This window comes from Gossypium arboreum, chromosome 11 (genome assembly GCF_025698485.1).
Source record: "Gossypium arboreum isolate Shixiya-1 chromosome 11, ASM2569848v2, whole genome shotgun sequence".
Lineage (NCBI taxonomy): Eukaryota > Viridiplantae > Streptophyta > Magnoliopsida > Malvales > Malvaceae > Gossypium > Gossypium arboreum.
This window is the reverse complement of record NC_069080.1, coordinates 57792103-57804907: the sequence shown is the minus strand read 5'-3', so window position 1 is coordinate 57804907 and position 12805 is coordinate 57792103. Positions and strand designations below refer to the sequence as shown.

At 33.1% G+C, this 12805-nt stretch overlaps 1 protein-coding gene across 1 annotated transcript; it reads left to right on the top strand.

Moving 5' to 3' along the window:
- Positions 1–10764: 10764 nt before the first annotated feature.
- On the top strand, positions 10765–12063 carry LOC108485045 (transcription factor MYB93). The gene is made up of 3 exons (XM_017788905.2): positions 10765–10988; positions 11088–11217; positions 11310–12063. Exons 1-3 carry the CDS (start codon positions 10856–10858, stop codon positions 12013–12015), a joined length of 969 nt encoding a protein of 322 aa, XP_017644394.1. The 5' UTR covers positions 10765–10855; the 3' UTR covers positions 12016–12063.
- The last annotated feature ends 742 nt before the right edge of the window (positions 12064–12805 follow it).

Here is a 12805-nt window from a genome sequence, read left to right as displayed (position 1 = left end):
GGCAATCCTTAACATTCAGTACTCACTACAAAAGGTTTTTCTGTCCAGAGTTTTACCATAAGGGTTTTCTTTTACATCCAGTACTCGCCACAAAGGCTTTCTTGTCCAGAAGTTCACCACATAGGCTTACCTTTCCTGAGATTTGCCACAAAGGCATTCCTTAACACTTAGTACTAGCTAGAAATGCTTTCTTATTCAGAGTTTTGCCACAAAGGTTGTCCTTTAAATGATGTTTTAAATGATAGAGATTTTCCTAAACTCACACTTAGTGAGGTTTTCCCTTCATCATTTTCGGGACACACAGAGAACCACATTGGATAATAACCTTCCTTGAATTTTCCTATATGATGCCATAACTCACCAGTTATGGTCTTACACGATATGACCTTCTTTCCATATGATGCCATAACTCACCAGTTACAGTCCCATACGATGCCATAACCCATAAGTTACGATCTTACACGGTATGGTCCTTTACTGCCATGACGATAGACTTGTCCTTTCACAAATTTGTGTCTTTAGTCCTGATAGATCTCTTTGACGACTTTGGAGACAAACATAGACTCATAATGCAAATGACATATTCATAACAGACATATTCATGCTTACCAGACACACAAGCATTTCACATCAAACTCGTTCATACTTTTAGACACGTTAACCGTTTTTTATCTTCAAGATTTCTGTTTCTCACTTGGACCAGCAGGTTTCATGCATTACATGCTCTTATGCTTATCCTTCATACATTAAATGCTCTTATGTTCATCCTTCATACATTACTTTTCTTAGCTTAGGTTTTAGGGTTTTGCTACATTTTGCAGAAGATTCTAAACATACATCTTACATGCAAGAGTTGGCTTAAGGGCTTACCTGATAACCTAAAAGAGCAGCTTAGCCTTCAAATCCACCATACAACAGGATGCTACAGCATCCTCAACCTTGCAGAATAGAATCACTTCATTAGTACCTATCAGAGTAACCATTATCATCATTTTAAACCTAGGCATCTCTCAAAGACATGTTTCTTCAATCATACTTACAAATCTATGATTTTTTGATAGACAAAGTCACGAAGCGTACCTTGTAGTGAAGAAAATCACTTGATATATCCATAATTCCTAACTCAGCTCAGAGAAATATTTCTATCTCTCTTTTGCCCTAAAGCCATTTCATTTTTCAGAGGTAAAAGGGAAATAATATAACCTTTTCTTAACCCAACTAGAGTGTCCTTTTAACTTAACCCAAGTCTCTATGGGTGTCACATCCTAAAATTCGTGTAGTAGAAATGGGTTAATGAACCGAGAGTGGTCACGCCCAATTTGTTTTAGATAATCTTTTGCTCATTTGATAATAAATAAGTATCAATTCTAGTGATTGAGTAGTGGTGGAGCTATCCTTGATGACATGTGTTCGAATCCTTTCCCTTACATTATTTTCTATGTGGTATAATTTTGCTTCAAGCCTTAGCAAAGGTCACACCATGTTTCTAAAATAAATGTTGTAGGAATTATAACAAGCTAATAAGTAGTCAAGTGGTTAAGTGCTTAGTTAATTTCCTAAAGGTCTTATGTTCAATTCTCCCCTGTTTCATAATTTTTGTTTAAATTTTTGTCATAAAAATCTTTGGTCAACCCCCTCTTTCCAACCACTAGTGTTGCAATATAGGTAAAGATTCTTTCCACCATTAGCTAGTTAACATTCCTCCCTTAGCCCCTTTATTTACTCCACATGTTCCCCTTCTTTCCTTTTCTTCCCCACCTTTCACTTCTTATTTTTTCCCCTTGTTGACTTGCTATAGACATTCTCCACCCTAGAGAGAGTCTATTTTTTCATTTGTTTCATCCTTCTCCTCTCCATTTCTATCTTTTCTCCCCTCCCCCCTTTTACACCATCTTGAACCACCATTATTTTGATTTTGGCCCCCTTTCCTCTACTGTTTGCCACCACCATTCGACCTAAACACCACCACTTCATCACCTATCCTTTTCCTTTCACTGTATTCTTCAATCGCCGTTGCACTATTGCACCACCACCACCATCGTTAGTCATTATTTTTTTTGTTATCAATTTTCTCTTCAAATCTCTAGTCATAATCGAATTTCTATTCTTTTTCTTGTATTTTCTTAAATCATTACTAAAATCTTATACTCATTATTATATTTTGATATTGATTCTTCCATAGTCTTTACTTCTTTGAATCAAGAATATGGTGAACTATCGATCCTTCTAGTCAAATCGTGTTAACGTAAGTATGGGATGATATTGGTACAGATCATCACTCTTTTCTTCTTTTTATCAATGGATGAGTGTAATAGTATTGTTAGATATCGGTTTTCTTTTATATTAACATCTCGTATATTATTCGTATGTTGAATGATTGATTGTTAAAAACTCGGAAAACCTTTGACTTTTGGGAAGTGAATCACTTCTCTAATTCGAGTTGTATAAGTGTAAGTGTGGTATTGGAAATCAAATTAAACTGTTTTTATTTAAAATGATAAGTAACAATTTAATGATGGATTATTCGTTGTGTTTAGATATGAGATTGATCTAATTAAATCTGGAAGTGGGCATTAGAAGTAGTTTTTGGCATTGGAGTTGCTTACATCAGGTGTGGGTCTAACTTAATACAAGTTATATATATCATTAAAAATGCCTAAATAAAATATTATTACTTGATTTTTGTCTTATGTGAATACTTTAAGTATTTTAAAATGGGAGACTAAATCCGTCAAAATGAATAATACAAGTAAGTGATTCCAAACCAACTATTTTTTTTAAAGTATATTGTGTGGTTATGTTTATTGCGGAGTTGAAAAACATGTTGTTCCTCTTCTCATGTTATGTAATATTATGGTATAAATGATTATTCATGATTGTTAAAATGTGATGTTTTAATACATCGTGATAATATGTGGTTTGCATGTCAAAACATGCCTATGTAATACTAAGTGTTAAATAATTAGATGAGCCTGATTTACATGCCTAAAGTGTTATTTTGTAACAAAGTGAAAATGTATTTATTGTTGCTATATCACATGCATGGGGTTGGGACAAGTGTAAGGAGGAAGTACTGGCAGTTTATCTACATTACTGGTAACTTGTCCACATTATTGGCAGCTTGTCTGCATTACTGGCAGTTTATCTGTAGTACTGGTGGCTTGTCTAAAAATTAGAGTGTTTGGATGGATGAGTTTTGGGGAAGTCAATTTTGGAGTGTAGCATTGATGGGTAGGATGTTTTATGAAAAGTTGCATAATAGTTTTACAAAGATTGCGTTGCCATGATCACGTGCATAAAATTGATTATGTTGTATGATAAGTATGTGCACATTTTTATTTAACTTTTTGTTACTTTTATTTGTATAATGGGTTATTGCTTATTACTTGAGTTAAGATTCACACTAAGCTTTATAGCTAACCCCCTTTAGTTTTTTAATTTTACAAATAACCCCGAGGTTAGGATTCGATGATGGCATTTGGAAGAGTTTCCTAAAATTCTTTTTAAATTAATGTAATTAAAGATTATTTTAACATTTTGTTATTTTGGGATTGTAATAAGTTTGAATATGGACTGTGGCATAGAACTTTACTTTGGGGATTTTTCATTCTAATTTGCATGAATTGCTTGCATGGCATTAAGTTTTAAAAACTGCATAAATTAGTATTTGATTAAGATTATGCATGAAAATTAGTTTTTATTAAAACTTGACAAAATCACTCTTTCTCACTTCGACAATGAAAACGAGTTTTAGACAAAGATATGACTTAGTTTTTGAGGTTTTAAATTGCCTATTGATGTTTTATTGAATTTACATGAAATATTGATTTTTAGCAAAATAGGGTTTTAACAAAATGGTTCGTTGCGATTTTCATAAAAATATGCCAATATTACATTTTCTGCTGCAAATTTGAGAAATGAGTTATTAATAAAATTAGACTTAGTTTCAAAATTTATAATGTTTACAAATGAAATTTCAAAAGACATTATGTTTTATAAATTTAACATGTTTTTTTAAATAGTGAAAAATAGTCAAGTTCTTTAGTTTTGATTAAAAAAACAAACAATTTTGAAATATGATTGAAATTATGAAAGTTTTGAATAGCGACCAAACTTTTACAAATACGTAAAACACCAAAATCATTGATTTCTAAAATTCTCGATTCCACTAGTTTTGAACGATTTACGCAAATGGTTTAAAAATATGTTTGAAAACTACGAAATATTTTTTGGGCCATTTGGGTGGCCAATGTAACTTTCTGAATTTGGCCATAATGTCTAGGTCGAGTTTAAGATGTTACAATGGGAACTTGGTAAACATCACATCAAGATTGAGTGGCCTTATCAAAATCTGCCACCTCTAAGTACTTACTCTATTACTCCTCTAGCCTTTAACCTTTCCAATTCATGTTTAGTTAATTCTTATCTAGCTTTCCTTACAACTTAGTTGTCACAAGACTGTAATGGCTATTGGGGGTACTATGCCACTAACGTGAACTCACATCCTATAGTTCATTTTACATAACCATAAGTCTCATTGCACTACTCTTAATAATTTGACATGGAAATCGTTATTACCTTATTTCATATTGGAGTCCGGCTATGCTACATGCCAAAAAGTGTATCTGGGTGAGTACTACTCTGCCAATCATACCCTTCTATGACTATACGACAAATTCATATATTTGTACTTTCATACAATTATTCCTTGCTTTATCTTACCATGCCCTTTTATGACTTTCCCCTAACTATTCCTATTACAGAGGTCCTTGCAAACAGAATATTTTCGGTTTGCCACATACTCTTCCTATGGACCTTTTCTTTCAAAATTCGCTAAGTTAGGGCATATAGGCGTTTTCAAGGAATTTATTATGCTTAGCCAAATACTTATGTCTTACTCGTTTAATTCTTACTCTTTGTGCATCGCTTCCAATAACATCATTTGATCATTGGGACTTCTAGGTTCTTATAGGGTGAAGGTGAGCTACAATGTGCCAGAGCATGTGCTTAAAGATACTCTTAGATGTTCTAGTATGTAAAGACTGTTAACAACTGAAGAAGGAAATATGAACTTAAGCACTTAAAGAAATAAAAGTGTAGGGAGAGAATTAGAGTTGTACTTGAGGTATTTATACCTAGACTTTGTGTTGTCGGGTTCATTCAACTTAGCTGTTACTAGCCATGTTGGCATTCGAGTTTGTTGGCATATGACATTGGTTGCTTGGGTATCCTTTCTAACAAGGCAATTGGTCTTTGATATCTACTTGTTATCCAAAGTTGTAACACTCTGAAAGTGGGGTTAGAAGAATTAAGGTTTGTTGGTTAGGGTCAGTGGTTTGGATGGATCTTTAAGTGGGATTTTGTGTTTTAGAGATAATAATGAGCTTAGTGGTTCAGTGGTTAAGTGTTAGTTTTCCTTAGATCTCGATCTTGAATCCTTGTGAGCGCTAAGTGAGAATTAAATTTATTTTTGGCTTTGGTTTCATTTTTTTATTATTAAAAAAAATCTAATTGGTCTTTTGTTAAAAGTATTTTCTAATTATTTAATCTTATTTAATATTTTGAAAAAGGATAAGAAATCCCAAAATTGACTACTCTAACGTTTTTTTTCTTTTACGTCAAGCTCATTCCCCAAAAATTTCAGATTTTGATTTATTATTATTTTTAGTTTCTTCTTTCTCCTTTGTCTTTCAATTTTTCTTTTGATTTCAACATTATTATCGTGAATTGTTACTCCACAAAGTGTTCTCTGTTCAATCAAGTGTCAAATCGAGTAAGTGTAAGTGTTAATTTCTTGAGGATTACATTGGGTTCTTTGATTCTTGTATGTGGTTTAAATCAAAATTCATTAAGGTTAAGTGTATTTGTAAAATTGAGTTTTAGACTCATTTAATTGAGATGCATTAGTTGATCGTTAGTGCGTGGGCATCGTCTTTCAGGTGTGTTCTAAATAATTCGTAATTAGGGGTCAATTTGGTGTTGAATTGTTGGGTTTTGCAGCAAGGATTAGAGTGGTTTTTGAGCCACCCGGGAGTGTTCCACACACGAGCGGTCCAAATGGTCGTGGGTCACATGGGTTGGCCACATGGTCATGTGACTTCTGTTAGGGATTTTTTTGATTGCACAGGGACGTCTCCTTCAGTCACACGGCCGTGTGTCTCAGTCACACTGGCGTGTCATTCAACCACATGGTCGTGTCCCTGCTTGTAAAGTTGTGTAATTTTGTCACATGCTTTAGAGAGTTACATAGTTTAGCGGCATGGCCATGTATCTCTATAACACGCGTGTGTCCCTCAGCTATACAGCCGTGTACCCCTATCACACGGTCTGAACTATTAATAAAAAAATCCTGTGGTTAGTTTTTGCTTCTTATTTGGTAAATGAATAGTTTTAATCTTGGAATATTCCTTTAGATGTGTAAGCTTCTACAAGGGTAATTGAGACTCTAGTATTGAATGCTGAATGACTAGAAAGTGTGTTTTCTTGTAGGACATTGTTGTTATAAACGAATTTATGTATTAATTTGTTATTTGTATAAGTTGTAATGCGACCTTGTTATGAGAATTTTGATTTATGGTTTTGAACGGATGTGTAAATTAAGACCTGCTTATGCCATGGATTTCATTAATAAATGTTGATTAAGGGTATGATATGGTGAATTATGACTGAACACGAACATGTTTGATTATGTTATTGTACAACTGATCTGGTTGCAAAAATTTTTTTCGAGTACGGAAACCAAATGTGTGAATGCCCATATTTATTTTATTATTTTCATTTGCACTTGTGGTTGGGTTTGGGATATGAAGTGAAGGAAGATTGATTTGGCAGTTAAACTACATTACTATAAATTCAGCAGTAAATCCATAATAAAGTTAGCAGTTTGACTGCATAACAATTATGTTGCAAATGACCACTATAAGGTGTGGTTGGTTTGACGGGTCCACCATAACCCAAAACTTGGTGTGTAGAGGATGGAAGGGTCTAACTTACCCTATTTGGTGTGTGTCGGATGGTTGAAGATAGAGTGTAGCGGTTGGATAGGTTGAAATTGGGACAGGTACATTTGAGCATGAATTGCATTTGTTCTGTTGCGAGTAAGTGCTATATTTATGACTCTTTGGTTGTGAAATTTGTATCTATTACATAAAAAAGATAGTACCAAGTCTGAACTATTAATAAAATTTGCGAAATTATCTGTTTATGTGATGTGTTAGATTCTCAGGGATTTGGTATGAAAAATGTGTGTTTGTTTAAACACTGTCTAGTTACGTTTGTTTATGACTCACACTGAGCTTTCATAGCTCAATCCCTTAGTTTCCTCCTTTCAGGTAATCCACATGTTTAGGTCACTCAGTAAACTGGGGGTCTTGGAGTTTCATTAATTTTTTGGTTTGGTTTAATAAGTTTTCTTTGAAACTTAGTAAGTTCTTTTTGATTGGTATGTAAGGAAGATTATATAAACTGTAGTATGAGTTTTGGATTTTGGACTCACAAAGTTATGGCTTTTGGTTTTGGGACACTATATGATTTTGCACATGGACATTCATTTTTGAACTAACTGTGATTCCATGTATAGATTTAAAGCAACCGTTTTTGGTCTTCTATTAGGATAAAAGGTTTTATTGTTACATTGCAAATTTCTAGTTTGAAGTTCTAGCTTTCGAAATCACTATTCCATTTTGGTTACAAAAGATTATAAGATGTGAAATTGGTTTCAAATAAATTTTAAGTGATATTTAAATTTAACGTTTGCAAAGCATATAAATAAAGCTTATTTTCGATTTCAGTAAATTATTAGAGAAAATGATTTTCAAAAGGAAATTTTGGAATATTGATCAGTGTTTTGGTTAGGTCATTTTGGTGACCAATGTGACCTCTGGAATCTGGTCGAAACTTTTAGGCTGTGTTTTGGAGTGTTACAAAAGTGGCTTGCTCTTTGGTTAGTTAGTACTACTGAATGCTTGGGGCCTTATAGGCTTCTACTGTCTTTGGGATGTGGTGTGCTTTGGTATAAGATTGTAGCCTTGCTTATATATTAACCACCCTTGGTCTAGAGGTGTCCATGAGCCGCGTTGAGTCAATGCCTGATTCCAAAAAAGTATTCATGTTTAGGATTGACTGGGCTCGAGCCAACTTGCTTAAAAAACCTATTACTATTTTTAAAAAAATAATATATTTATATAATTTATAGTGAAATTTAAATAAAATATTTTTTTTAAAATCATTTAATTTAAAGTTGAATTGGGTCGGCCTATTTGAGGATAAAAGTTCTTGTCTAAACTCGACCTAAGCCAAGCCGAATTGGCTATTTGGCCCATGGGTAAGCCCAACTAAGTCCCTCGAGTTAGTTATAAAGTAATCAACAAAGACTAAGTGATAAAGTAGAATGTCCTACTTAATGAGACGATTAAAGGCGTAAATAGCATTACATTTTTTATTTTCAATTCATTTTTTTTGATATGACATGATTGAATTCTTGAAAGTGTTTGCACTTAATGGACACTCTCGCTTAATGAATTCGTTGCTTCTTTAAGTATTCAAACTCTCGACAAAATCAAAAAACAAAACCCTTACCAATGACAATACCTAACGTGCTAAGATCTGACCTTCAACAATTATAATACTTCTCAAGTGAAAACTAATTAAAAATCTAATCATACGAGTCTTCAAATAAAAAAATATATTATTTTGATATTAATTTAATTATTATAATACAAATTATAGATGTAGTCATTTCAATCTAATGGTAGGTTTAACAATAAATGTCAGTATGTATATACTTTGTCAATTGACAAACTCCTTTATTCTATCCTAAATTGTAGCCTTTAACAACTATTTCTTTGACCTTCAATTCAATTTATTAAGATTTGGGATTATTTTTCTGCTAACCTAGTAAAAAATTCAAACTGAATTAAAGATTTATTGATTTAAAAGTTGTGTCCCCATAATCCAAATAAATTACAAGTCTTAAAAGGTTGAAGGGTATTAATGCAACAATTGTGAAACCAGCCACTCTTCTTGACCTGCTTATCTGACATTTATAAGAGATGCTTTAGTACTTTAATAACACATGACGAAATGATGGATGAGTTACGATATCAACTTGTCATTCTTTTTCTGTAATATGATTGTGGGTCGCCATTGATGTAATGGAGTTACTTTATGAACATGAGGCTCCATTTAGAAATCTGAAAACACCAAAGGTCAAATCGAAACAAACATCCTTTACAATTAAATTAACAACAAAAAAGGAAACTCGTTGACAAATGATAAGGGTTTGGTTGAAATTTTAAGGTTATATTTTCTCTACCATACATATCTATTAAATTTTGAAAATTTCAATCTTATCTCAAACAATAGTAGTTAATTTTAAACATGTAAATGAGCGTGCTATTTATCTAAGTTCAAAGACTCACCCGAAATTTGAGAAAATTTAGATAAAAATATTAGATTCGAAAAATAAAATTAGACAAAAAAATTAGCCATGTTTAAAATAGGGTCAGGCTTGACCTTGAACATTCAAGATTTGAGTTCGGTCCGAGCCGTTTTTTAAGTTTTTAATATTTTATATTATGTTATTTTTATATATTATGTAATTTATAACACATAAAAGTTAAATTTATACTAGTATATAATACTACTATAGTGTAAACATTTAAGAATGTTAAGATAATTATATATACAATTTTAATAAATAAAAAATTACTAAAATTATTAAATATTAAATTAAATTAATATAAATATATATTTAAAAAATTAAAAATAATATAGGTGAGCCATTAACCTTAAAATTAATTTGAGTTAGCTATTTGCAAATATATGTGGGTAGAGTGATCATGGGTTGGTGGCCCGGCTCGGCTCAAGGCCCCTAGAAAAATGGGAGGTTTGGGTAAAAATATAGGCCGAAAAATGGGCTTGGGCAAAAAAGAGGCCGTTTAGAAAATGGGCAGACCTCGGTAAGAGTTTTTGGCCGGGCCTGCTCGGCCGCCCAATTATATATTAATATATATATTTTATTTTTAAATTATTTTAAATTTTTAATATAACTATTTTTATTATATTGTTAATTTGTGTATTGTTTTAAGAATTATTTTAGTATTATTTTATTTGTTTTAATATTTGTTTTTATGTTTTTAAATATATTTGATTATTATATTTTTAAATTTTTTATTTAATAAAATAAGAAAAAAATTAATATAAATTTGGTGGTCGGGCTCGGGCTTAGTAATTTTATTTCGGCTGGGCTTGGACAAAATTTTAGACCCATATTTTGGGCGGGCCTGGCCCGGGCCTAGGCCTAGTAGACGGGCCTAAAATTTTATCTTGGTCCGGCCCGGCCCGACCCATGATCACCTCTATATGTGGGGTTTGGGCAAAATTTTAGGTCATATTTTGAGTTGGGTTGAACTTGGACAATTATAACGTATATTAATATCATGTTTAGGCTCGATCCGACTCATAAATATCTCCAGTTAATTCCATTAACTAAAATAACATGACTTTTTTTTGTAACTATTATGTAAGAATAACGAGTTGATATAACATTTTGTATTTGACAATAGTAAGATTGTATAAGATTTTAGAAATGGTAAGATTTAAAGGTTACCGTTTCGTCAAATTTTAAAATTTAAAATGTAACTAGGGACTGATAGGAGAATTTGACGTTTGAAGAAGTTAAAAGAAATAAAAGACAATGTTGTTTTCCGCCCACAAATAGGAAATTAGCACGTACGCGTGATTTATTAGGGAACACAAACTCTATAAATATAGTAAGCTTTTGAGTTGATGGTGGAGATTGAAGGGAGGCAAGGAAGCTGCAAAGTTTTAAGCAAAGTTGCATAGATATTGAAAAATGGGAAGGTCTCCTTGTTGTGATGAAAATGGTCTTAAGAAAGGTCCTTGGACTCTTGAAGAAGATCAGAAACTTGTCAAATATATCAAAGAAAGTGGCCATGGTAGCTGGAGAGCTCTCCCAAAACTTGCTGGTATATATATGAAATTATGAATTGAATCAACTAGCTGCCTACCTCTTCCACTACCCTCTAATTTATCTCATTAATGTTCTCTTTGTTGTAATGTCCTAGGTCTTAATAGATGTGGGAAAAGTTGCAGGCTAAGATGGACAAATTACTTGAGGCCTGATATTAAGAGAGGGAAATTTTCCCAGGAAGAAGAGCAAACAATTCTCAATCTCCATTCCATCCTCGGAAACAAGTAATTATTATGAATTTTTAGTTTGTTTTTGCATATTTTGAGTGTTGTTTCAATAATTTATGACTTTGTTTTTTTGTTTGATATTTGACAAGATGGTCAGCAATTGCAAGCCGCCTACCGGGGCGAACAGATAATGAAATAAAGAACTTTTGGAACACCCATTTGAGGAAAAAGCTTATCCAAATGGGAATTGATCCTATGACTCATAGGCCTCGAATTGATATCTTCTCAAGCTTGCCTCATCTGATAGCTTTGGCCAACCTGAAAGAGCTTATGGATCAACAGCAACCATGGGAGGAAGCTGCTCAAATGGCTAAGTTGCAATGCTTGCAATATCTTCTTCAAAACCCACCTTCCCTTTCATCTCCCTCTAACAACATGCACACCACTTTCACGGATATGGAAACCATGGATATCTCAAATTCACTTTTAAGTTCACCACCCCAGCTGGCTTCGGTTCAAGGTCTCGATGATTCAAACCCTTTCTCTCGTTTACCTGACCTACAAATCCCTTGTGATTATCGAATATCGTCTTCGAGTAAGGACGACACGGCTCAGGCTCAGGCTCAAGCGCAGGCTCAAGCTCAAGCTCAAGAGCATGCTGTGTTGAGCCAAGGAGAGAATACATGCAACTCAACGTGGCTCCCTTCACCTTCCGCGGTTCCATCTGTAACAGAGACTTTGATCAGCAATTTGGGGGATGCTTCATGTTCTTCAAACTTTGACGTAGCTGCTCCTTCAGTTTGGCTTGATGATCATCAACTATTTCAAGATCCATTGTTTCACAATCTTTTGTAGCTTATTGTTTTGAATATGTTTGAGATTAAAAGAAAAGGTTTGCAGCTACTCCATTTCTCTTTTCTGCTTACTTGCTTATGCACGCATACTGTTCATACCTACGTATAATCCTTTCTAAAACATCAGAGAGTACATTAATATATAGAATTATGTATATATAAGACAGCCTTTGCATATTTTTACGTAAAAATGTTTCTTCTTTTTCCAAACAGTCATAAACATAGAGATGGTTCCAAGGTGCAGCAATGGTGGAAACTAGTAAAGTCAATTGCTATTTTACTATAAGAGCAGTGGACCTACCAGTAACAAAAACTTCCCACAAACACACGTATATTTATTTGGAGTGGGTAAAAGGAATCTAGCTAGTTTTACGTTCATATTAGCAATCTTACAATTCAGAAAATCTTTTTTGACATTCCCTTCTTTTAAATTGGTGACAAGTTTTAGTTAATGAATGCTTTTGGAACATTCAAACAATCATTTGGAGTAAACAAATATAAGATGAATATTGAAGGGAAAAACAAAGAAGAAAACCAATTAATTTACTTCATTTTCAGGTTTAGCCCACAAAAGAAGCTCCTTCTTTGTCTTGCTGTCCACACAATAAAATAATTAATAAAAAGGGTTTCCTTTCTGCTTGCCCTACTTTTGATGTTTTTATGTTCCTATTGTAACTTAAATAATATAGGGTAAGTTGGGATCAAGACATTGACCAAACCTTTTGATCCAACCACTTAGAAGAATTATGTAATGAAAATAAAAATTGAACTCTTTTATTTCCGGTCCATAG